Below are 26,900 nucleotides of genomic sequence, written 5' to 3'. Positions count from 1 at the left end.
TGTGCAGCAAGTTGACACTTACTCTTCTGTGCAGCACAGTGAGAAATCTCCCGGCTTTGGTACATTAGCAGTGACAGTGAAATCACTGCACCAGAAGCCTTGTGGGGCAAGGTGGCCTTGCCCCAGAATATGCCAGTGTTTCTGCACTATTACTGTTTTCATATGACTTCATTTGTATGCTTGCTTAACTTAGAACATGTAAGTATAATCGGAGATGTATTACAGTATCCATTCTATAACCTATTACTCGTACTTGGATGACAGCTGGCTCCTTATGAGATCAGAGAAGTACTGTACTCCCATTCTCCTTTCTACTGCTGGAATTAAATAGGGGTGTTAAAAGACTTTGCTATCTAAACTCTTTAGTGGTAAAAATATTTAAATGTCTATTACAGACCTACAGCAAGCAGGTTGAATGGGGGGGAGGGAAATCACTTAGTTTCAAATTCAGACTTTGCTTTTGAGGTCAAGGCTTCGTGCATGTACCTCTAAGTGTAAATCCTACCCCTCCTTCTCTGATTTCTCATTTATTGGAATAACCTTTGTCCTTCTGGAAAAGCAATTGTGATCACTTTGAAGCCAATTTCAAAACCTTTTCTGCAAAGTTTCTGCAGCATGGTATTCCATCCATTTTAATAAGGCAAATTAGGCTTGCTTCAATTTCACCTAATAGGAAAGCTACCACATGCTGGAGGATTGTTTGTAACTTCAGTATTTTCGTAAGTTTTCCAAAGGAGTACAAAGTAAATAGTTTTAGCAGTTACTCTTGTAATACAATGAGTATCATGTAAAGCCTTCACAACAATTTGAACAGAATCATCTCTTCATATTTTATTTACTCTTAATTTCCACAGGAAAAAAAAAAAAAAAAGAACAAAAGAGGAACAGAGGCTTTGTCCCTTCTGGTAAGCATAGTGTGCTCCTCTTAAATCATCTGTGAAGAGGGTCTGCCAGAAGGTTGTACTGAGCTATGCAGTTCATACAGTGTCAGTGCTACTCAGATTGGAAGGGACCTGGGGAGCTCTCTAGTCCAACCTCTGGCTCAAAGCAAGGTCAGTTGTGAGCTCTGAGTAAGTTGCTAAGCTCCCATGGTACTTTGGAAAGAGATACAGACTGCACAGCTTCTCTGGAAAACCTACTTCAGTGCTTGGCCATCTTCACAATGGAAAAGGCTTTCCTTCAGTTGAGAGGTCAGAACTTCTTCTGCTTTAAGCAAAGACCAGTACCTCTTGACCTCCTACATAGGTCTGCAAAGAGCTTTATTCAATTGCTTAGAAATGATCAAAAATGTTAAGGAGCTTTATTCAGTTATTTTGTTTTACAGCTATTGACTGCTAGTGGGTGCCTTCCCTACCTCATGGTCATCTTTCTTTTCAATCTGAACAGACCCTGTCATCTCATTCTCTTATAACAGGGCACTTGCTCTCGCCTCCTGGCCCTCTGGGTGGCTTGATACTGCAACAACAGTGGTTGTTTAGAGATAGGCTGTTTCCCTAAGTAAGCTGGTTGTGGGGTAAGGGTGGAGAAACTTCCAATTCTGTTTGTATAAGAATGGAGCTGTAGGATTCCAGGTCTGCCTCAGATGTTGGGCTTATCCTAATTTGTAACTTACCTTGTTTGTTGAATAAAGCCCACTTCAGTTTGTAAGGCTATGGCTCAGGCCTGCAGTGGGATCTTCACTGTCCATGAAGAGCCCTTTTGGCTCTGGTCTGAGGGACACCTGTGAGAACAGGAAGGCACTGGTTTAGGGTTGTCACTGGAAAATAATGCAACACAATTCAAATGCGAACCTAATTCATGCTGTCATATGTCTGCTGTGTCAGTAGAGTTGAAAGAACATAAGCAAGGGAAAACAGCAGATAAAGACAAACCTAAGGTTTCATCCTCAGTGGTTCTGAGCTCCTTGAGGCTCTCCCTCATGAAGGTGAGTCAGGTGGTGGCTTTGTGTTTGAGGGAGCAAAAACGTATGCCCTGGAAGCAAGTCCTCCTGTTTGATAGAGCTGTTGCTGCCGGGATTTCTGCACCGAGCAAGGTGTTCGTGCTTCAGGGGGAGGCAGGTGCTCTGCTGGACCGGCATGGTGGTGCAGGCACGGGCGGCACTGCTGTTCGTGGAACTGCACCCTGTCCACAACTTAACCTGGGAACACGCCCTGGGCTGTCAAACAGAAATGACTTAACGCCTGGGAATGGTCTTGCAGACCTCTTGTGTTGGATGATTAAGTAATAATATTGATGTATTAAGTGCACTGGGGCTTGTGATCGATTTGCATTACGATTTTGTGGGTCTTCTCCTTTCCTCTTGATAAATAACACTGAATACTAATGGGCTTATTTAATTGTGTGTGTGGGGGGGGGTTGCCCTCTTACGTCTCGCTGATTCTCTCTCCCGCTGTTTTTCTTCAAGCCTGTATGCCGTTCCCGGTTTCCCCGGCGGGCCTTGCCGGGAGGAGGGGTAGGCGAACCGTCCGGGCATCCGGAAACGCTACCACGGCGTCGCGACAACTCCTGGACTTGCCCCCGGTGACGACACAGAGCTGCGTTTAACACCGCACTCCCGCAGCCTTTCCCTTCTCGCCCGCTCCCGGAAGCGGAGGACTAGGGAAGCGCAGGAGGAGCAGGGAAGCGCAGGAGGAGCAGGGAAGCGCAGGAGGAGGAGGAGGAGGAGGGGATCGGGCGGGGCGGGCGCGCCGCCATCCCGGCAGCGCCCGTGGCCGTGCGCGGGCGGTGTGCGGGCGCTGCCCGGCAGGGGGCGCTGTGGCCCCTCTGCGCCGCTCCGGGCGCTGCGCTGCGAGGAGCCCCCGCGTGTCCGCCATATTGGCGCCCGCGCCGCAGCCGCTGCGCGTTGTTCGCCCGTCTGCTGCCGGCGCGGCCGCCCGGAGCACAGCGCGCCCGGGAGGGAGGGCGGGAGGGGGGCAGGGAGGGGAGCGCCGGCGCCGCCGGCCGGGAAGCGGGGCGAGGAGGAGACGGAAACGAGCGGGGCCCCCCGTCTCCCCGCGCCCGCCCCCTGCGCCACCCGCCATGGAGAGGAGGCCCGGCGGCCCCTGAGCGAGGAGCGCACGCACGCACCGACCGAGACTTGCCCCCGCCCTGCCCGGCCCGGCCGCCATCCGCGGAGAGAAGCCGCCCGGCCCCCGCCTCCGCCGCGACATGGAGGCCGTGAAAGCCTTTAACAGCGAGGTGTGTAGCCCCCTCTCCACGGCTCTCCCTACTCGGGGCCGGGGAGCGGGCGGGGCCCTAGGGCCCGGCGCCTTCCCTGCCCCCTCCTCCCCGCGGGAAGGGTGCGGGAGCCGGAGGGGCCCGGGGTGCGGGAGCGCTCCCGCAGGCCGGCCGGGGGCTCCCCCCCACGTCGGGCGGGAAAGGGCCCTTGTCGCCGTCCCTGGGAAGCGGGCGGGTGGAGAGGGTAATGGAGACGCCCCCCCTTCCACCCAACTCCTTCCGCCGTGTGAGGCTGGGGGCGGCTGGAGGGGAAGAATGGATCTGGCGGCGGACTGGGGGGAGAGGAGGGCGCGGGAGGAGAAGGAGGAGGCCTCTTTCCTGCGCCTGGCCTGCGGTTGGGCGGGTGATGCCCGGCCAACTTCACGCAGCGGCCGGAGGAGGCTGCGCGGGGCGGCGGGGGGGGCTCCAGGACCGCCAGGCAAGGGAGACTGTGCCCTTCCCCGCCTTCTCTCTCCTCTCCTGCCACCCTCTTCCTCCTCGGTGTTTATATGTGTGCCCGCACCCCGCCAGCGCGAATTTTTAACACGTCGCGGAGCTGTGTTTTAAATCTGGGGATGGGAATACAAAGGCCTTGGAGGCTCATCTCCCTGTTTGAGCGTAGTATATGCTCAGTGGTCGAGATGGAAGGAGACATTCGCTGCGTGCTGCACAGAGCTCAAATCCTGCACCGAAGTACTGTGCAGAGAGCAGGCACTCAAGAACACATGCTTGCAGGCTGAGGTATTGATACGGCACCTGGCTTCTCTTTGTGCTGAAAGTTAATGTTTATTTTATTGCAAGATGGTTCTTATGGCAACTCTTTGTTCCTTTCATCGTCAGAGTTTGTAGTGTTTATATTTTGAAGTTACTGTAAAAGCAAGGAAAATGAATACGTATTTTTCTTGTTACAGACTCATCCGTCTCACAAAGTAGATTTTTACTTTTATTGGGCTTAAAAAGTATCATCTCTGATTACAATATATACTTCTACAGACCGTTCACATATTGGAGCTCCGAGTTGTCCTCTCACCCACCCCTGCGAGGATGTAGCATGATTTTAATGATTTTAAGTATTATGGTTCCGTTTGACCTGTTGTGGAACGCGTTGTTGCTACAAGCCACAATAAGATAGGTTTTAAAATAAGCAGGTACTCTCCAGTAACTCAGGAGCAGTTATACAGCCCTAACTGATGTGCAGTTTTAAGTGTTGCACTTCATGCAGTTTGAATTCTTAAGTAGAAGAAAACACATTGTGGCTGCTAGAATAAAAGTAAACTTTATTTTTCCAATTTTATTATTTGATTGGTGTATGTGCTGTATTAGTATGTTAGGGAAAGGAAGAATTTGGTGAACATAAGGTGTTTAGACCGTTTTCTTCGTATACCTATTAATATGAGCAGAAGTCTTCACTTTCATACTGAAAAACAACTTATGACTGACTCGCTGAGCACTCAGGTATAAGTACTGTAAAAATAATTAAATCTGAAACTTAAGGTGTCAACTGTACTGAAGAGGAGAGCTTTTCAACATGCTTTACATTTTCTAAATGCTTGAAAAACAGTAGACTGGGTTGTTGGAAAAGAAAATGCGGAATATCAGACTCACATTTTAACCAACTTACCTTCTATAATAGACAGCATCTATATTTTAACCTGTATCTCTGTATTTGAATGTTGGGCTACACTGACTGGAGGGTTTTAAAGATATCATGACTAAACCCCTGATCCTTGAAGTAAATGGTACAAGACTTGCTACGTTTAGGGAATCTCAGGTGTCCTTGCTAGCCACTCTTAACACTTCTGCACCCAGTGCAGAACGTGACTTTGATTTAACTTTCCATCATTGTCTCTGGTCAAACTTAGCTATACATATTTTGCATTTCAGAACTGATAATTACTAAATATTTAAAGTAGCTGAAATGTATGAGTCAGTAGGTTGCTATACCCAAATAATTTTTATTAACTTTGAAAATATTTGTACTTCGCTTGTAAAAGTTCTTCACTTTGTTTATATTATGTTTTAAGGTCATGTTATGCTCCAAAAATAATGTCTGACTTCTGTTCTAGAGTTTTTTGTCTTAAAATAGATACAAATTAAATTTGCTAGCAGATGGGATAGTCTAAATCGTATTAAAACTTTTAGCATACTTTCTCTTATGCAGTTTGCATGTGGTTAATAATTTTACAGCAGTTTATATAACTTAGTGCGGGGAAAACAAGGTGATGCTTTAGAAAAAGACATTCCAATACATTTAAACATTTAAGTGTGTAGGTTGGGTACTTCTGGGGTTGATTTGTTTGTTTGTTTGTTTGTTTTAAGGAAGGAATTGTGTTTGTATTCTGTAATGAAGCTAAAATAAAGGCAGCTGTCCATCTAGGTAGTATAGCTTACTCCAGAGTAAGCTGTGTGTGAGCTGAGCAGTATTCTGTATTATAGCTATCCTGTATAGCAGTCAGGATTGAAGTGGTTAATGTAGGCTTGTCATTCATTTGATGAGGAGGAAATATTTCACATTTATTTGAACACTTGACTGCTGGAAATAATGCTGGCTTATGCGGAAAGCTGTGCAGCATCTAGTGATGATACATGGCATTGTCAGTGCTGTACCTAATAGTACATACAAATTAGCCCTAACATTTAAAGTCTTGGGAAAGGTAAATTTAAGGCTGAGAAGTAATCATACTCTAAAATAAAACATGCTCAGTGGTGTTTTCCTGTAATGGTTGACATTTTACTTTAGATTAAAACTGCTTAGCAAATGAAAGTTAAATAATATACAACTGACATAGTATACTGTTGAGGTAATTGGCAGTATTTTATACCACACAGTTTATCATTTGCTACAGTTGGCATCGTGAAGGCTAACCATTGGAGAATCCTTTTCCTCCAGGTCGCAGTTCAGGCCCTGAGTTTTTTCTGAAAACACAAAATCAGAGTCAAGAACAGGTTCTTGACAGAAGAAAATTATTGAAATGTTTCAAATTTTTTATATGCTCTATAAAAATGAATTGAAATGGACTAGACGCAAACACATATCCTCATAGTTCCAGCACTCAGATGATAATGATTTAATGGCAGATATATAATTAACACTCAGTATTTGTTGCATAGTCAGCTTCAAATAGTCATAGTCAGCTTTGTTGCTGTCAGCTTCAAATCTAGCAATTGTCATGTTGATTTCAAGTACTGTACGTGAAATTGGTTTTGAGTGCTACGCTCTCTAGAGTTTCCTTGCAATACTTGTCTTTTTTGCAGTGGCAAGCTTTGTATTTCCAAATTACGTTTCACTTTATAATATGAATATTGTGTTCAGACAAGTCTGAAAAAAGGAGACTGATGGATGGTTTAATTCTGAAACACATTTAATTATTTTTAAATTTCTTTCTATATGAATATGTAGAATAATAGCATATAGTTTTACAGGCATGTAAATAGTCATAGGACTGTAATTTATTTTAGGGGAAATGGAGATCGCAACTTCATTTTTAAGTATAACACAAACTGGATATTTGAAGTTATACTTAGTTTAGCCGTATTAATTGTGTCTGTAAGAATGAAATTAGAGGAATCTTGAAAGGGCATTTGCTTAAGATTTAAAGGGAAAATTCAGCTTAAATACTTTAAACTTTATTCTTTAAAAACTTCAATAGTAATTCACTGCTCTAATTCAATTAAACATAGCATTTCTAACAATTGAAAGTTTATCAGTATCTTTAGTCACATACAGGCACACATTTCTCCATGTATGAACTTCATTAAGTCTTACTGTCCATGATGCTTTCTGATACTTTTTTTTTTGCATTCTCTTTATTTAAAAAATAAGCAAAAACATCTCATGAATAAGATATGAACACTTTGGTTAAATCCTTGAAAATTACTTTCACTCTGAATTGCGGAGACTGGCACTTGCAACTTTGGTCTACAACCATTTAGAAGGTTAGAATGGTAAAACCGACACAGGGCATTTTGATAGCATACCTGGTTTTGGAATTTACATTGTTGAATCCAATGCACAGTAGTTGTTAGCCTCCAGTGCAACAGCTTTGAGCTGTTTTTTATTTGTCAGGCAACATAGTGTATTATGACAATCATATATTTAAAAAAATAGAATAAGGAAAAGCTGCTACATTGAAGCTCAGGAACAAGAAGGTCATAGGTCTTCTGATTCCTTTTCAGAAATGCTGTGTTAATTTGAGCATATTTTGTATAAAAAGCTTAATTCCTCTTATCTGTAGAGTTGAGTGTTGATCTTTTCATATACTAGAGAATTGGTATAGAAAACTAAGTATTGTCATGGAAATGTGGAATATGCTCTATCTTAATGTGTTTCAAGAGGAGGATGCACGTTTAGTGCTATAAGGTTAAGGCAGTGATTCCCCCTAGCTGCTGAGACAATGAGAAAACCTCTGTTTCCTCTTCTCTGCCACTATGTTTTACTAGTCATAAAAAAGTGTGATCTTCTTTCATATCCTCTGCTGTTTGAAGGACTTGGCAACTGTGAAAAGTTTAAAACTTTCAGTGATACTTAGATCTGCATGCAGACATTCATATATCTGAAAAGTTGTTTCTGTTTTTCATTCTTAACCTCTGGAGTGAATTTTGTCTTCCATTTTATATCACCATATAATCATGTAGTGCTTTTCAGAAAAAAACACTGAATTTTTTTATGAATTCCCTTAAGATGCAACAAAATATGTAAGAATTTGTTAGTTTCCTGTTTGCTGTCAGGAACATTAAGAGCAGTATCAGTGAAATGTATTTCTCTCTGTTTTCCAGCAAGAGTTCAACTTTGCTGGCTCGCAACATTTTTTTCCTTTTTTTTTTTTTTTAGGGTGTAGGGAGAGAAAGCCCTTTTCTCTTTGAGATACAGTAAATATTAAAGTGGTGTTCACCTGATTAAATGTCTCCATGTGTACTGAATAAATATTTACAGTTTTAATATCAGATTTTCAAAGATTTATATGACCTCAGGCTTTCACCAGCCACAGGATCTTAACTTCAGGCATTGTAAAGACATGAGCGCACAAGGCTGTGTTAAAGGCCTAAAATATTAGGGCTTGTTTTTATTGTTTTTTGGTGAATATCTCAAGAACCTTATTTCTTTAATGAAGTAGTATAGGGCAGACTTCGATTAATTTTCTGTCTTATATACATACACTTTGAGTTTCTTAAACTGTGGTCTGGATTAGATCCCTATGAGCCCAGAGCAGTTGCATAGATCTCCAGATTCCTGTAACTGGATAGTTACAAGCATTGACCCTACTTGCTGCTCATTTAGACAGCAGTGAACTTTTTTGTAGTTTAAAACAAATGCACTTCTGAACTCTCATGACTTCAGATCCTTTGATTTTCAGCTGCTTACTAAGATCATGCCTGGGGCTTCAGTCTTTGACAGTGTACTTGAAGTTATCTTCACAAGTCTTATTTGAGTTTGCCATCATTTGAGTTATGCCCCATCCTGGCAGCAGGGTTAGAACTAGATGGTCTTTAAATTCCCTTCCAACCTAAACCATTCTATGATCAAAAGTTTGTTTTCCTGTGGCAGTTGTAAAAGCGGAATCTAGTAATCCAAATGTCTTTCTTACAGGGAAAAAACCCCAACATTCAGAATGAAAGTATTTAATTAAGCATATTTCTTGTAATAGCCTGCTGTTTGTGCTGTTGGGCTTTTTGCAACTGAGCTACCATTTGTACAAAAATGACTACTGTAGATATACAATTTATTATTTTCTTTCCACTGTTTTGTTTTCAAGAGTTTGCCTACATAACTTGAGTGGTTTTACTGGATATAGTTTTTGATTGCATGAGGTTGTGGGAGTTACTCTCTCCTATCTTTGTTGCTATATGAGCAGGTAGCTAATGGGTGTTTTTCTGACACTTTGATGTTCAGAAATATAATGCATTTTTTAACATAATGAACTACCTATGTGGAAGGTGAGGCTTATCACCTTTGTTACTGTGTTTGCTGTTGATGGTTTTGAGGGTTTGGCAGAGTGTTCCCATTTAAAGTGAAGGCACAAAAGATGTGCCCCAAAGTGGAGTGGCAGAGCTGATATCCAGAAATGGTGGTTTGGGTGGATGGTGGCTGAGCTGTAAAACAGTGTAGGGTAACAACAGCTGAGAGATTGAAGCCACCTGTTTTGGTAGCCTCGAGCTTGTTTATTGTGACATTCTGTGTATAATATTAGTTTTGAAAGATTGGAGTAAATATTCTTTTATAAAAACTTACGAGATATGAGCAAGGTGCACTGCTTTTGTGCAAGGAAGTGAACAGATGCCTTACGTATTTGAATTGGATCTTACTGAAATAGGGGAAATTTCTGAAAACGATATTTCAGAAGATCCATCATCCTGCATGGTTTGGTTTAGGGTTCAGCATTTCCAAATATGAATTTTGAGTTGCGTGGTAAGGATTTCACTATTTTTTCTCTGTTTTTAGTACTTATTAGTTACTTTCAAAAGCTAAAGTAGATTTAACTATGTACATTCTTTGCTTTCCACACCTAGTATTCCATAGCTTGTTTCTTTTCTAAACTGCAAAATACTATATATTGCTGCTCACTAGAAAAACATTGGTTTAGAAATTTTGGTATTATGGCATGACTTTATGGAGCTCTCAGTGCATAATTTAGATATTAGTATGATAGATAAAAATACAGTTCTAATATTTTGATATTGATGTGATTGCAGTTTTAAAAAGAGAAATAATTGTATGTTGAAATGTTTCTGGCTTTTGCAGAGGATAAGTCCAAAGAGCTTAGAATTTATTAACCAGATTGTTGTAAGCTAGTGGAAAGACCTGATCACACTGAAGTCTTTCAGAATATGGAATCTCCTATATATATTAACAAAACAAAACTGGTTCACGTGAAAAGGAGTAGTTTCAGGTAACATGTTGACCTTCATGTCTTGGTTATCAGATATTCAGTAATAACCACTGCTGCTTAATTTTCAGAAGAGTGAAGTACTTAACAGGAAAGGAAGAACATTTATATGACAAATATATGGGTTGGAAAAATCCTGTCCGGTATAAACTGTGATTTTTTTTTATTTTATTTTTTTTTTAAATCATAAAGTTTTATTGTGAATGCAGGAGGTTGTAAACCACATCCAGGGAGAAAATGTTTTTTAGTCAACATGATGAGATGGCTTTTGTCATGAGCTCTACAAACAGTTGGCAGAGAAAATGTGTGAGTCTGATTTTCAAAATGTTTAAGATCTGTTCCTATATTTCATGTCTCAGAATTGTAGAGATGTGATTGTAGTTAGACTTCTCTAAGGCTTTTAACTCCGTGTTTTGCCACACTTTTCCAAACTAGTACATTGCAATAAGAACAAAGGGTGCTTCTCCAGTGTGGGCAACCCCCAAGCTCACATATGGAGAGACTGAGATTGTGTCAAAAGCTGATCCATTTTCCTCTTGGTGATCTAGAACTAGCTATAAAATGATGATAAAATGTTAATGATGGAAATAAACCATATGGCAGGAAAGATGATAAAATTGCATAAATATCCCTGTTATATTCTTTATTTTTTGTGTGTGATACTCTTTTATCTGGATCTTTTGATCTGTCTTTCCGTTCTTGGAAGTTCAGGCATCAGTAAAGTGCTCACTCTTACCTAGCTATTTCATATGATCCATTTAGGTTTTTCTAAGTTTTTTGTTCCCAAGTCATAAACATATTGAGTTACTGTTAAGAGAAAAAGGGGAGTTGTATTTTATGGCTTATAAATGGCCAGGAGCAAATGGAGTATGTTCTAGAGACTGCCTGAAGTAAGCGTGTTTCACAGTTCTTTCAGGAGACTGTAGCTGGATCTAGGGAATTTCTTTAAATTCCAGTTTTACTTCCATAGTCTATTTGTTCGAAACAGACTGTTCCAACAGAACTTAGAAGCTCTCTTTGAGAGTAATAATTATGAGTGTTTAAAGAAAATTGTAGATAGGCTTTTGGCTCAAATATATGAAAACCAAAATGGAATTTTGTTGTTTCATCTCAAATTGTTCAGGTTCAGTAAATTTGAAAGTCATAGTTTTGTTTTCTCAAAACAAAAGAGGTAGGAGAAGGAGTACGCAAAGGCAGTGGTGGTAACACCTGACTTCTCTGTGGGCTGAAATCTGATGGGCTGAAGAGACTGCTTTGTTACCTTTGCATCTTATTTCACTTAGTTGCTAATACATTAGTTGGGTTGACTGTTTAGATGCTCTCTTTAGACATAAACATTGGTGTATAATGCAACTGACATGCAGGAGCTGAGCTTTTCATGTGAATGTTCTTGGTTGCTTTTCAATTTTTTTATGAATCAATGAAATACAAGAGGTAAAAGGAACACATGCACTTGGGTATCAAGCATACTAACTGTTATTTTATACTTGTTCCTGAAAATCCCGTCATGCCCTTTAAGTGTTTGAGAACACTTGTGTTGAGGTAGTTGCTGTTGAGCTGTAACCTTCTCATTCTACACTTACTTAATACTGGATTTTGGCAACTTGTATTGTCTTGGTTGGTTACTGAAAGAAAAGAACTTTTTTTTTTTTTTCCCTCCAAATTGAAATATGCTGAATGGAGCATCTGCCATTCTGGTCATCCTATGTGCATATATATTTTTAACATTTCTGTGCAACACAAAGAGCAACAGACTGGGTTTAAATAACAGTTCTCACAAGTAGGTCCTAGTCAGCATCAAGGAAAAATCCTACTCACTGAGAGATGGGAGTATGTGATTTAAATAAATTTTCCTAGAGATAAAATTTCAGGAGAGTGTGTGAAATGTAACATAATAGAAATTTGTTAATAGTGTCCTTTTTTAAAGCAATAACTGACAATACTCTTTCTTTGTTCTTTGCAGTGTGGTGATATTAATATTTGGTAAGCAATTCAGCGGCTATTTCTCTATATACAATTGGATTTGATTATTTTAATGCTTTTGAAATATGAAATAAATTAACCTAATTTTTAAGCTAATATGTATTTGGCTTGACTCCAAAGTATTTATTTCGTCCTTTTTGCACTGACGTTGCCGAGACTTGCTGTTATATATGATGTCTTGTTAGTGTGATGTCATTATTTGATGTCTTTTTAGTGTTGTGTCCTGATAGCGTCCAGAGAAAGCTTTAAAAACATTTCAGTAGAGAGGTGTGTAACTAATATCCCTGATGCTGGTCAAAATCTCATACTTAAGAGATTGGCTGAGTCCTAGAGTATCAGTATCAAGACGTTTGTTTCCTTAGATGCTGTTTCAGTGTTACAGATGTTTGTTTATATGAATATCTATTCCTTTGGCTCACATGAGGCTGGAGTTTTTCATAGCTCTCAAGCCTTCTAGTGGCAAAATTATATGAAAAATTATTTCCTAGCCTTTCTTCTCTTGTGTTTGTAAGATTTGGCAGAGGTATAAAAAAAGACATCTTACTTAGAAGCTGTATTTTAATAAAGTTACTATTTTGTTATATTTTTTATTAAGAATTTTGGGAGGGGAACAGCTGTCTGGCTCTTTTGCCTGTTGAATAAGAGTGCTGAAAGATCTTGAAATTAAGTACTGTGCTTTGTGGAAGTGTAGTGAGCCATTGCCTTCCATGGAGATGTGTCATAGCTTGCTTTGTAAGCAGCTGACAATCCTCAGAGGATGTAAGTTCACATGCGTGATACCTGCTCTTCACCTGAGAAGCTTTAGACTATAGCTTAGCATCGTGTATTGTACTGCCTTGTACATTACAGCTCTTTGCATTAGAGTTTGCTTTTTGCAAGTATTTATAATAGATTTAACTTTAGGTACTTTTTAAATTACGGTTGTAATGACAAAACTGTTGTTTGCATTACTGAATGATGAAAATTTGAAATATGCTGATAAATTCCCTTACTTTCAGTAAGCCTTCTCTTGAAAACCACTTTTCTTAACAGAATTGTAAAAAAAAATAGAGACCAGAAGTTCACTGTGTTATGTGTAGCGTCAACCTGATCTTTGCATTTCCTCCCAGTCCCAATATATGATTTGAATAGCTTATTGAATCTTTGAGCAAGCCCATATTTTCCCCCCCTAAGTTTGGAAATAGTACTTATTTAAATTATATTGGGGAAAAGGAGTATTAACAATACTGTTAACTTTTACGTACACTGGAATATTGCATTTTATGTGGTTTCTTATCACTATCATTACTTTTTGCTATACAAATCATTATTTTTTTAATCAGATAGAGGATAATACAGAATTGTGAATGTAATTGACTGTATTTGCTAGCCTGGTCTTTTCTTCAGTATGTTACATAAATGTACATTTATGTAGTAAATCTGTGTAGCTTTTTGCATGTGAACCAGTTAATTCTGAAGGAGGTATGGAACAAATGCTTGTTTTAGGATATGTTATTAAAAACTGAGTGTTCAAGCTTTTTTTGTTTTTTCCCTAATGTAAGAAAATACAAGATACCTCAGTTGAAGCTGATGAGGAATTTGAATTTGTTTAAAATAGGTGAATATGTTAAAATAAGGGAGAATTGCTGTGACTTTTATGTAAGACAATAATGTCATGTAATAATGTAGGTAGGAGAGTTCTTTGAGAAAATTAAAAGCATGTGGACAGGGAAGAGCCAGTTGTTTTTACTTGGATTTCCAAAAGTTTGAAAAGAAATTGAATTGCTATGGAGAGTGCATCCTCAGTTGATGGATGTCTGCTAAAAGGGGTGACAGGAAAAGTTCATGTGCAGAAATAAATTGTTGTCTTTTCTCATGATGGAAAAATATATATATGGGTTATATAATTATATGAGTTTGTTCTGAGAGTCCATGCATTTCAATTTATTTGTCAGTGCTGTGAAAGAGTAGTAGAATGAGGCAAAGAAGTTTTTTGGCAGTGTTAGGTTATTCAGGACGTTAGTACTGAAGGACTGGCTGTGAAGGATTAGAAAAGGGCACTGCTGTACTGACTTAGATGGCAACCTACAGTTTCATCAAGTTAAATGTGGTAGTGGAGGCTGGGGAGAGAGTATGAAAAGGGCAATACTGGCTTTATGTACACAGTGATAGGCATTGAAATTATATAATTTGTTAATTAATAAAACCTTGCAATTGAAAAGGATATGTCTGATTGAAGTTCAGCAGTAATCATAACAGCAGTTAAGAGTCCTGGAAATTATTAGGAAAGAAATAGAGACCATTTTATCTTACTCCTTGCGCAGTCTGGTTTGTACCTCACAAGGCTGTGTTGGCAGAACTGCATGTACAAAGGACAGAACCATCAAAGAAATGGAATAGGCCTGTATGAGAAACTGTTAAATAGTAATACTCCTTTGGGGCTAGAACAGGGATGACTGGAAGATGAGGGGGTAGAAGTCCGTAGTACTGGGGATACAGAAGAGGTAAATCACTGTGCTTTCCAATGCAGAAGTTAAGTAAATCCAGTGTCATCAGTGAGCATAGGTTCAAATTAAAAAAACAACAAAAAAGGGTTTCTTCTTTGCGTAGATTTTGATTAAACTATGCACTTTAGCTAAAAGATGTTGGGACATGCTAAAGATTTATGTGAATTCCTTATATAGTGGGAATTCAGAGAGTTTTATGAAAAAGATCAGTTGCTGCTGTCTGAGGAATCACTGAGCTATAGGTTGCAGGTAGCTAAAATAATATTTAAAGGATGTATCGCTAAAAGGACAACTTTATGTTATCTTTCATAAACATCATCTATTGAATGCTATTTCTGTTAGTTTTCTCTGAACTAGTAGCATTCCTCAGTAAGTAACACATTTTTCTACCATGCCATAGAACAAAGAGAAGGAGGAGCAGTAAGGAGAGGAAAAAAACTCCAATAAACCTCCCCCCAAAAACAACAACCAAGCAAACAAGAATTAAAAAAATGCAAAAGGTAAACATAAATTATTACAACAGGGTAGAAAGGAACAGAAAAGAAGTGGTCCTGATAGTAATCATCCCTTTTTGGTGCAGTCCAAGTAGGAGTGACCTCTGTGTTTCAGCTCAGAGACATGACTAGACAGAGAGCTTGAACAGTTGCCAGGTCTCCGTTGTCAGACTTCCTGCTTTTCCTTACACTTGAAATAGCCAAGCTGACTAGGGCTGGGTGAAGTTTGTGAAGAACCAGACAAGATTCTGGTGAGGCTTTGGATGTGGAAGGTAAATATAAAGGGGACTGTATATGCAATTTCAGGACATTTTGTAGGATCTAGAAAAGGAATGTGGGCTATTTAGTATCTATGTGGTGAGAGGGTTTTCCACCATTCCCAGTTAAGGGCCATGAGTCAGGATCAACAAGCACACCCCGAGCCTCTGTGTCACAGGTCCTCCACTGAGGCTTTTCCACCACTACATTCCTGTTAAGCAATAGACTTTGTTAACAATATAAGCTCCTACACTGCGTTTTTCACTTTCCTGTGTCAGTAAGTCCTGCTACTGACTGTTTTGCTGTGACGGGGCTGAGATAGGAAGAGTGAAGTATAGTTGAATAGGGATTTTTTTTTAGGTGTGACTTCAAGGTGGATTGAGTAGGTGTTATACACCCTGCTAAACAGACTGGGGAGGAATTACTGAGAGTGTTGGAGATCTGATACAAGTGTGACCCTCTCTGTCTTGCTGTTACATTTCTGTACAGTTGAGTTAGGATACAAACTTATTGCAACATTTATTTTTACAATTATGACAGTAACAAATCAGGTTTAGAGACAACCTAAGAATCAGCTGTTAACACTACTACTTTGATCACATTTAAGACTTTCAATGCTATGTGTGTTTTAAGCTGTTTTATGCTTTACTTGGACATTTGGCCAGCATCTGATTCTTACTTTACAAGATCATGACTCTAGGAATTGCTTTGATTCGGGCAGATTAGGATTTGTAGTAACTGTATCTCTGTGGATTCATTTTGTCCCTGAAGTGCCATTCAGATTCAGGCCTTCCCTTTAAAGTTTTCCTGTGATTTATATTCAACATTTAATCAAACATGCACACTTGTATCAAAGGTTTATTGATTGTCCCGTACCTAATTATCAAAATGCCAGTGTGTCTAGCATGTGTCTGGATGGAATCCTCATACAGGAAAGTAGTGAAACAACTTCCACACACACAGATTTGATCTGTGTTTTCTTTAGCTGTGAATGGATTGAGAATAATCTTAATTTGTATTTTGTAACTTCCCATACTGTTGGCAATATGCTTGGAGCTGAGCATGTTCAGTTATCTAGAATACTTGAGATAGGCAGTATAGAGTCTTGTCCACACTTTTCTAGAATAAACTGTTTGTTGACATTGCAGTCAAATGAATGCTACTATTAAGTGTGCTGACTTGAAAAAAACACTGGCACTTTATACGGTAACTTGAAAGTTTTCTCTCTACTTTGGCTATGCTTTTTCTCACAGAGGAAAATTAAACTATTCCCAAAAGGTCATACAGGAATCATGCATTAATGCTCTTTCTAACTTAATTATTTAACACTGTTTTTTTGAAAACCCGAGCTAACAGTTTGAAAATGGTTTCCCTTACCAGTACAGTCTGACTCCTTGTGACTTGTCACTGGTTGTGTTACACTTGCCTCATCCCCCACTGCCCTCCCCAGCCATCATTCTCTAGAAGTTTAGTCTTTGTTCCTTCCTCATCCTTGTGTGATAATGTCTCACCTTTAGTTTTGAGAGTAATGTGCCATAATTCAAGAATGGACACTACAAAACAAAGCTTTGTGTATTTTTTTAATGGAAATTTACAGTTTTGTTGTGTTTGGGTTTTTTGTTTGTTTTAAAATTAGGGTTTAACTTTTCAGTTTATTCCAAATCACTCTGTCTTCCTGAAGCGTTCTCCTAAATGTTTTGTCTGTGTTGTGGTGACTGCTCAGGAGAGCTTTTGTGTCAGGATGACTCTTGGGTGAATACAGAGCTCTCTGCATTAGTGCTCTTTTCCAGCCAAATATCAGGAGACTCTTTCTCCCCCTTAGATAGTAGGATAGATGGGAGGTAAATTTCTATTTTATTTAGATTAGCATCTTTTTTTCTGGTGCAAAATCAGTTACTAAATGAACTGGAAAAATAAATTGGTCCATCAGAGTATAAAGTGGTTTTTAAATTAATTATTGATATGCATTCAAAATATGCCTCAGATTTCAACAGCAAATTTCTGTATTTACTGGTTTTTCACATAAGAAATGATGCAAATACTTCTCTGCAAATCCTTCCAACAGGGAACTTAGGACAATAACTAGAAAAAACATGTTTAATTGAAGGTCATATACCTTTCAATAATAATCAGACATTTAAAGAAATACTGATCAGTCTTTGTCTTTTTGAGCAAGTGTTTCATTTGAGTTGATGTTTATCCTGAAAAGTAGGTAAATAGCTAGTGAATGGCAGACTTTCTTTACAATCACAGAATCCTATGGTAATTCAGCTCTAAAGCACGGGTATTTTTAAGTTTGCGTAAGAGTTTCTGTGTATGCTCCCTTGCTTTGTTCTTCCAGTTTGCATTGTAAATGGGACTAGCGTGCTTTGAAACCTCTGAAATTTCTCCTGGTTTTATCTGCCACTTAAAGATTACAGTGTTTCACTTTCAGCCCTCTAAAATGAACTGTATTTCTGCTGTGGGAAAAATACAGCTGCCTGATGTGATAAGGCTTTAACTTCATTTGAATAAGATTTTTTGAATGGAGAGCTACATTTTGTATGAACAGATAGCTAACTGTGTTTTATACAGTTATTTAAAGGACTGGGTGTGTTTCGTTGTGGTATGGGGGCACCGAGTGAGTTGACACTCACTGTGATAACATTTCAGGGGTGAATCAGTTTCCTCTGAGGCACGCCAGAGCTGCCCTTCCAGGCTAAGGACAACCATACTGGGCAGTCTGAAACCACATCCACCAGCCTATCTCTTGCTTGCTCCCTGCTCATGTCATGTAGTGTGCTCCTCTGGTCCCATCCTTCACAGTTAATCTTCACTACTCAGATTGTAATGACATGTGCCATCTCTTTAGTAATCCTGTTTGCAGGCTGAAGAGTCCAGACCATCTTTGTTCTTCTTTTTAAAGCTTTGCCATAATTTTGGTTATCCGTAATGATTTCATGCCTTCCTTGGAGATGAGAGGGTGAGGCCAGAAATTCCAGAAGTACTGAGAGGCTGGGAGTGCCCTCTAGATTGATACAGTCATATAAATAATGTGGTTCTAAAAGTCTTTTTGCTGCATTTACTACTGAGAGTTTTCTGGTTTACTCTTGAGTTGATACCTTCAGCAGAATTCCTCATGTGTCAGCAGATTCCTGTCCTGAATGGCAATAGCCAGCTTCAAATCCAGCATCCACTACTTCATGTGCACTCGTGCCTAATTTGTCTGCCTTTTTATTACTCAGTAGTGTCACCAATGTTCCTTTGCAGCTTTTGATAGTCTGATTTTGTCTTAACCAGAATATAGGTGACAGCACAGGCTCAAGTGGGACTCTGTTGTGAATTCCCTTTACTACACATTAAATGACTGTTTACTTAAATTGTTTGCTGGCATATTTAAGGAATAATTGGTTGGGTCATGCAAGGGCCTGTTTAGGACAGCTTAGTTTCTGTAGAGCCTTTTTTGAGAGATCTTTGGGAAATGTGGGTAGTCCAGGTAGTCTTATATCAGTGATTTCTCAGTGTGCTCATTGAGTCTTTTAGAGAAGGACAGTATACTGAGATGTGGATTTTCCTTACAACAGCTGCATGGAATTATCTGTGTGCCCACTAACTCTTTTATTTCGAGTAATTTATATACAATTCTTTTCTGGTACAAACATTTAACCGAACTGATCCATTGTTTTCCTAATTTTCGCCTTGAACCCTTGTCAGAAATTCATGTTGCTTTTCCTGTCTCTAAGAGCTATAAGATTGAGACTATTTAAAATGAGAATTCATGAATCACAGCTACTAAGTCCTTCATTCTTGAGTTCTGCTCTAGTACATTATTTTTTCCGTTTTTAGCTTGTTCTTTACCTTGTTGTAAACACACTTGAGGAGAATTCTGGTGTGGGAAGACTCCAAGGTTTTTCCTTAGAGTGTAGATCTAAAAAGAGAAGGGTAGGGTTCTTTTTCTGTAGGGCTTTATCACTTATGAATCCTTCTGTATGTGCTGGTTGTCCTGGAGAAACACTTTAATGGATCTGCTATTTCTTCTCTGTTCTGAAAAGTGCTGTTTGTTTCTCAAACTTGATTGGATTGTCTTTTACATGTACATTACCAGCCAGAAAGAACTTTTACTCATCCCCTTTGAATACTACTATTGATTTTCTCAACTATCATTTTACTTCAGATAGTTTCCCTGACTTTACTATTTAGCCATGTTGCCTTTTTTCCCTGGTTTGTTTGAAGGCTTCTTTTATGTGAAGGCAAGCAGTTGTCTTCAACCAATGAGCATGAAAGTCTTACAAAACTAAGGTCAGGAAATAATGAGAGCAAACTGTTTTAGCTAAACTTCTGTACAAAAGGGCATACAGGAAAAATGAGCAGAATATAAGCATAGATTTTAAAAATAATATATGTATCTTTAACTCCTTATTTTTCAAATGCCCAGTGTGTTAAAAAAATGATCTACACTGGATGAAAAACTGAAGTTTTCATTACTAGAGAGGCAACCAAGTCTTGCTTCTCTAGTCAGCCTAGCAGTGGAAAAAATGGGTTTGATGGATGTGGAGCTGGCTGGATGTCAGCATCTGAAGAGTAGCAGTTAATGTCTCAGTTTCCAAAGTGTGGTTCCAGCACATCTGTGTGAATCAGTGGTTCTACATTCTGATAGCTGTGTATGTCATAGGTGAAGGAACTACAGTGCCATTATCTTCTGGGATTGTTTTCAGATTGGCAAGGTGGCCTCTGGAATCCAGACTCACTACATGTTTGCTCACATATTTGTGAATTGCTTTTACTAGCTAGTATTTTGGACTTTGAGAATGCTGATGGAATACCCAAACTGATTCTGCTAAGAGACAGAATGTGAGCAAAATGTTATTGTAGTTGCACGTCATCCGGCCAAACAGTAGCCAGGATGAGTGACCCACAGTCTGGTAATCACCTGTGAGTAACTGGAAGCTGAACAGCGAGTTGTGAGTATAAAACAGAGAAGAAGCTGATTGGAGACTCTTGATTTTCTGCCTCATTTTTCCCTTTCCCCAGTGGGGGTGAAGAGCATTTACATGTCTGCATTCTAGAAATATATTGGGGTTTTTTGTATAAGCAGCACATAAGTAAATCAGAAAATTTTGCAGCAGCAATTAGCATTAGTGAGAAGTAGTAACAATTGTTTTAAAAGTGGATGTCTAGCTGTGAACTGTTTTAGTGGAAATCCTTTCAATCTGAGAAGACAGACACATATTTGGACAAACCAATATTTTTTTTCAGTTTGTCTTTTGACAGCTATGGGAGGTTTTTAGTTAAAACTGGTTTTGAGAGGAAAGGTAGAGAAAAGAGTATCTCATGTTTGCAGGGAGAAGAAATCCTTGTCTCTTGGAAATTCAAATGTGATAGAAGAATATCTACTTGATATCTTCAGAGTGATAAATTATTATAAGCAACTGGGGGAGTGTGACCTATATTTAAGATGGTCTAATCCTTTCCTCTGTGTAATCCTGTTTACTGTTTCATTTTACTTTATTCAGTGTAAAAGATTCTGAACTACATTTTCTGATCTAGCGATTTGCCACAAATTGAGCCAATACTAGGAAGTTATTGTTACTTTCTGTGTAGATATTAATCTGATTCAATATGTTGCATTTTCAGGCTGTGTAGTAGGAGAGGGGTCTTTTGGCTTTGTTTCTGTTTCAGTGACCGTTTTATTGAAGAACTCCAATTCTTCCTGTCTTTAAGAAGAAAATGAAAAATTGTTTATGGATGGTCATTCCTGTTAACAGGACTCTATATTTGAACTTCTAAACGTTCTGATGAACTTCTGAACATGCTTCTAAACATGTGTTGTAAACAAAAATACAATATAAATCAAGAATATCCTTAAGTCTGATTTGGCACTTTGTGTCTGGTCTTTTTATGCATGAAAGTAGCAAATACTAGCCAGTCCCTTCTCTGCTAACACCTAGGGCTGAAGGAGAAAAGAGGGGCATTTTGTTCAAAATCACATATTGTGAGTAATCAGAGGTTTTCAAAGCAAGTAAATAGCCTTGGGTGAGGGAGTCCGGAATCAGTGTGCAGGAAGGACTTGTTTCCAATTACCACCTATTAGTCATTGCTATGAATTTAGTTCATGTAAGGTTTCACTATATAGCAGATTTCTGATGAATACCTGCCACTCTGGATTGCTTCTGCTAGGAGATGTATGTACTATTAAAAACAGAGTTAGTAGTCCAGGGAGAACAGTGTTTCAGAACTCCACCACCTGTGCGCTGTGGTCGTTTTGGTGGTTAGATATTAATGTAAGTCATGAAGCTGTGTTTAAAATTGAGAACCCAGCTTGATTTTTGCTTAAGCATTTGTAATACTTCTAATACATTACTTTTCTGAGTTAGTGCAGTGAATAAAGTCTATACTTTTTTCAATCTGTTTGAAGTGGCAAAATTGCCACATTCTCATTCTTACTGGGCTTGATTTTTTTTTTCCCCCCCAGTGGAAAATAAAACAATTTGATTCAGCAGGCATATGATGATGAATATACTAAGTTAAACTTCTGTTATGCTTCCATAAAGTTACTCAAGTATAATAAAGTCTTTTCCCTAGAAAGCTACCCTATTTGTGTGTTGTAACTTCACCCTGCAATGTCTGCAGTATTCAGTGCTAGTAAAGCTAGGTATATATAGGATCCATTGCAAAGAAAAACCTGCTCTCTTTTAGGCTTTTTGTATCTTAGATTATATTGTATTGAGCTTTTTTTATTTTTTCTTAAATGGAAATGTCTTTTTTTTCATAGTACATAAAAATCCCATTAAAATTAAAAGTGGTATTTTGTTGGGGAAAAATAATGCATTTTTATACTGCTTGCAACTTCAGAATATATTTATGGTAACTCTCTTTTTGTTTTGTTTTGTTTTGTTTTTGTTGGCAGTTGTACTCGCTAAATGATTATAAGCCACCCATTTCCAAAGCTAAAATGACACAGATCACCAAGGCAGCAATCAAGGCTATAAAGGTAAGAAATCTTTTGACCTCTTTTATATTTCTCATATATGTCCAAATAATTTGTTTTGAACAGTGTAAAGAATTTCCCTCGGAACTTTCCCACCATCCTTGTTGTATGTACAATTTCCAAGTTACAGTCAAATGTGATAGTGAGGGGATCTTCAGGAGTGCAACAGAAGGTTTAATTTGTGGTGTGACTTTCATTTGCTGGTTGTCATATGTGAGAAAGAATTATACCAGCTTGACTCTTCTATCTGATCTGAAAGACAGGGCTTTTTCCTCAGTTTAAAAAGGAAACACATGCCTGTGAACAGATGAATAAATAGAAAACTACAATTCACCCTTACCTCTCCACTCCTCGACCCCCATAATATATGCTTGCCTTTGGATCAATACAACTGTTCATTTTTTCTAAATTCCTAGCATAAACTTTTCATGGATATTGTTCATAGATTTCAGTTTTCTTGTTGCTTGGGTACAAATTGATTTCAAATTTTAGCATTAGTACACTCATTAAAGATTATTCCTGCCACAAAAAGTAATTTTCAAACAGCAATGGGGCAGCAGAAAATGTCACTGAAAAATGATGAAGGAAAGAAGTGTGCCACTAGTGTTAAGCATTGAAACAAATGGAAACTCAGTAAAAGCTGGAGAAGTGAAAAAGAGGTTAATATAAAAGAAAACAGACTGAGCTTTTGCTCTTTCTATCTGCGTTCCTTTGCTGAGAATGGAGATACATTTTCAGATAATTAAATATATAGTGGTGTTTTGTGTAATTGGGAGAGAGCAATTTGATGTCAGAAGAGTGAAATTCATGGGCTTTTTTAAATATGTCTTTGTGTGTTGCAGTATAATGAAAATGCTAAAAACTTACACTGAACATAAACAAGTAATAAATTATAGTAGATGGTTTTATTAATTAAGCATTTAAATTATACAAAAACGTTTTACCATGTACTCAACTTGGAAATCTTGCTTCTGCTCTTACCATTTCAGTAACAATGTTTATTTATATAGAGTGTTTATTGAGAGCCATTGTGATTGTATGTGAGATTTTAAAAAAAACCTGCACAAATCACAAGCCAACTTTTAAGTACTCAGTATATGTTATAAGGTCCTCCTACAATCCTATTTTTAGGTTATTAAAGCGAACATTTGGAAAATAAATAGAATGCGGAGAAATTATATGTTTAGTAACATTAGGCTGACATCTTCAGTCATGTACAGTGAAATAACCATATGTTTTTGAAGGAACAATTATATTATTCTCCTAGTTCTCACTAAATAACGGCATATTGTTAAAAAAAAATCCAGTGTAAAAAGCCTTCAGAAGGAAAGAAAAAGTGATATTAACTCTTTTATATATTGTTCTAAGGAAGACTGAATACTCAGCTGTAGGTGTTGGATTGCTGTTTAATAATCCAGAGTTTCCTCTTCTGATTTGCTATAAATATATCAATATACTTGAACAAGTAATTGTATCTCCAGATAACAAGTAATGCATCTTCAGATTTTCTCCTCTATTGAAGTACTGTTTTATTTTTCAGTTCTACAAGCACGTCGTACAGAGTGTCGAGAAATTCATTCAAAAGGTAAGTCAGTCACGGCTGTTTTGTGTTAACAAAGAAAATTTCCTCATTTTGGATTAGAAAGTATTGGATACAACTGGGTTTTAGATGTACATATAGATTAATATTTCTAGCACATACTAGTTTATTTCTTATTTCAGTCACATTCAGGTTCTGCTAGTGATCAGCAGCTGATTCTAACCCATGATGCAGAAAGACAAATACTTTGTTCTCACTTTGATCTGAGTCACTGTAAATACTGTTTTAAGACTACTATATGTATTCATTTAATGTTAAAAGAGACTGTCAGTGTAGCCCATGTGAACAGCTAACAGCAAAACAATTGACAGTGGTTTGACTGGTGACAGTTGCTTTTGATTTGCTGCCAGGTCTTTCCATTGATTTTAAAGCTGAAGGGAAGATGACCATTTAGCCTCATCCTTTTTTTGTAGCAGAAGATGTAGCCTTTCAGTTGGTGGTTCCTGCTAGTAAAGTAAAGTAAAAAATATTTATATGGCTAGACTAGAATTACTTTTTGAGAATATGGTAGTATTAATACAAATATTCTGCATAACAGAGAATTTTATAGCAGTTTCTTTTCTTGCAACAATTAATTATTTTTGGGTAAAACTGCATTTTGCTTCCTGTTGGAAGTGCATGGCTTCCAATTTGTGAGTCTTCCCTGAATTTGTTCTTTTTTTGTAAATAGGTGTAAATTATGATCAGTTTGCCTTTTTGTTTTGACATACAAGCTAGAGAAGTTAGGCTGTTAGAGCTACAATGTTGGATGCAATTTTCCTTCTGTCACCCTTTCTCTAAAGCAGTCTAGATTACTGTGTCAGTAACCTGTCTTCCTCCCTAGCTTTTATTCCTTCGTGCCCAGTTAATTCTGCAGTGCCTTTGGGCAGTGGCTGGACAGTGTAAACAGCTTTCTGCTTCAGCCTGGTGTTTTTAAGTGTCTCAGAACCATTCATGAGTGAATTACTTAGGTACTAGTGGAAAAGGGGTCATATGTATGTTTCAAGGCAATAGTAAAGACTAGTAGTATACCAACAGTGCTGCTTTTTTGTCAAGCACTTGTCTTTTGGGGCATGGCCTCTGACTTCTTCCACCTCTGAGAAAAGGGATCAATATCCTCTGATCCCTGTTTAATGCTACAGCTGAACACATAAGGGGGAGAGCAGGTATACATCTTATCCATCTCTGATCCGTAGCACTTTGCAGTTTCACATCCTCAAATTAGTTCAGAATTATCGAAGTTCCAAATACTGCTTTTTAGTTGCAGTGGCTCTGATTGGCAATTCAGTATTCAGAGGCATGAGGGAAGTTTTATCCTCTGAGTGAAAGAATGGCTCTTTGTCAGGAATGGGACTAGTTTTTTGTGACCATTCCATGAGCTACTAAGAGTATGAGTAATCTTTACATATTTGCCTTCAGTGTCCAGTATACTCAGTGAGGGAGTTCTGCACTATTCTTTGGTGTTTAGAGAAGGCAGATGTATGTTCTTATTGATTACCTTCTTAATGATCACTCTGGATTAGATGATTCTCTTTGGTGGTCTTGATGAGGATTTTTTCAGTATTTCATGAACAATTTAGTGAAACATGGAACTTAGTAGTAACATAAAATAATAACTTCTTACTTTAGTAGAATAAGAGATGAACAGATGAAAGCCAATTTAATATGAAAGGACTTAAACTGTATGTTTGGAAGATAATAGGATTATTTTTTTTTGAAAGCTGTATTTTTTCAAGTTAAAGCTCAAGAAGACTGAGTCTTCCATTCATATCTGCTATAGACCTATCCAGAGTGATGTCAGTGCCATCTCAATTATTTTAGTGTTGATTCTTTACAGCTATACTATTTTCTTTCTTCAGAATTAATCTCAGGAGGTAATTGAAGCTTCAGTTGAAATAATACCCATGACATTCTTCATTTTGTGACACTTAACTCATTGGTCTATTGAGTTATGTTTAAAAAGGATGTGTGGTTTGTGTGTTCAATTTTTTTAATAGCTAGATTTTTAAAAACTTAAATGTTTTAGTGGTAGGAAATTGATTTTACACCATTTACATATCTGCATATAGATGTGATAATTTGAACATTAAAGATGAGATGTTTCTGAGAGTTTCATTTTCCAGGAAAATTTATTAAGTAGAGAACATTTTAGTAATAATTGGACCCATTTAAAAATTAGAGAGCATTGTTTATATTTACTCTGCCATTAATGAGTTCTGTTATTTTTCACATATGTTTATTTTACATTATTCTTTTTAGTGCAAACCAGAATACAAGGTGCCTGGTCTGTATGTCATTGACTCCATTGTGAGACAGTCCCGGCACCAGTTTGGACAAGAAAAGGATGTATTTGCTCCAAGATTCAGCAATAACATCATCAGCACTTTCCAGAACTTGTACCGTTGTCCTGGCGATGACAAGGTAAACCACTTACAGATTTTTCTAATTAGAACAGTCTTTAGTGTGTTACCTATAGAGATTTTGATCCCACTTTGTGCTTACTGGAGGGGACCCAATCAGAGATGCGCATATGTAAATGTATTTCTTAATTTTGCTTGTCTGAGTGTAGGAATCAAGGGAGACACATCCATTGACATTAATTAGACTTTTGGAAAGGTGATCTTTCCTTTGATTCTATGATTGACCAACAGCTAAATAAGGTGTAACTTGAATAGTTTGACCCAATAGTTCAGCTGTTCCCAATCACAGTAGTCAAGATAGCTACCAAATTCTGTTTCTAAAAGATTGGCTGGGAATAGCTCAGTGCAGGCAGTTTAACTTCATATTTGTTACTCATCTGAAACGAGCTGTAGTTTCTTCTTACTGAATAACTAGAAAAAGATGAGGACTGCTGAGGGTATTGTCTTCACAGAAATTTATGTAATTGAGTCGTTAAGTCTAGTTGTGAGGCAGAATGCTACAGGAAGAGAAAGGTTATTTTTTGAATAGTTGCATTAATTCATGCTGTATTTTTCAACCAAAGATCTGAAAACCTAAGGCATCCATGCAGCGGTGATTAAGGCAAGTTCAGCTGTTGTGGTGTCTTAGCATTCC

The 26,900-nt window shown here is 38.2% G+C and overlaps 1 protein-coding gene across 4 annotated transcripts in view; it reads left to right on the top strand.

Moving 5' to 3' along the window:
- The first annotated feature begins 2,947 nt into the window (after window positions 1–2,947).
- The window catches only part of SCAF8 (SR-related CTD associated factor 8), a 151,506-nt gene continuing 127,553 nt past the window's right edge, over window positions 2,948–26,900 (top strand). For all 4 annotated transcript variants that reach the window (XM_027887470.1, XM_027887469.1, XM_027887471.1 and 1 more), the window contains exons 1-4: window positions 2,948–3,177; window positions 22,187–22,270; window positions 23,808–23,852; window positions 26,106–26,267. In XM_027887470.1, the coding sequence (XP_027743271.1) occupies window positions 3,148–3,177; window positions 22,187–22,270; window positions 23,808–23,852; window positions 26,106–26,267 (321 nt within the window). In that variant the 5' untranslated portion in view covers window positions 2,948–3,147. The remainder of the gene's footprint in view (window positions 3,178–22,186; window positions 22,271–23,807; window positions 23,853–26,105; window positions 26,268–26,900) is intronic.

Source organism: Empidonax traillii, unplaced genomic scaffold, assembly GCF_003031625.1.
Source record: "Empidonax traillii isolate 1590-97213 ecotype Southwest subspecies unplaced genomic scaffold, ASM303162v1 scaffold211:size764888, whole genome shotgun sequence".
NCBI classification, from domain to species: domain Eukaryota; kingdom Metazoa; phylum Chordata; class Aves; order Passeriformes; family Tyrannidae; genus Empidonax; species Empidonax traillii.
Note: the sequence above shows the minus strand (reverse complement) of the source record. Positions and strands in the feature narration are given on the sequence as shown.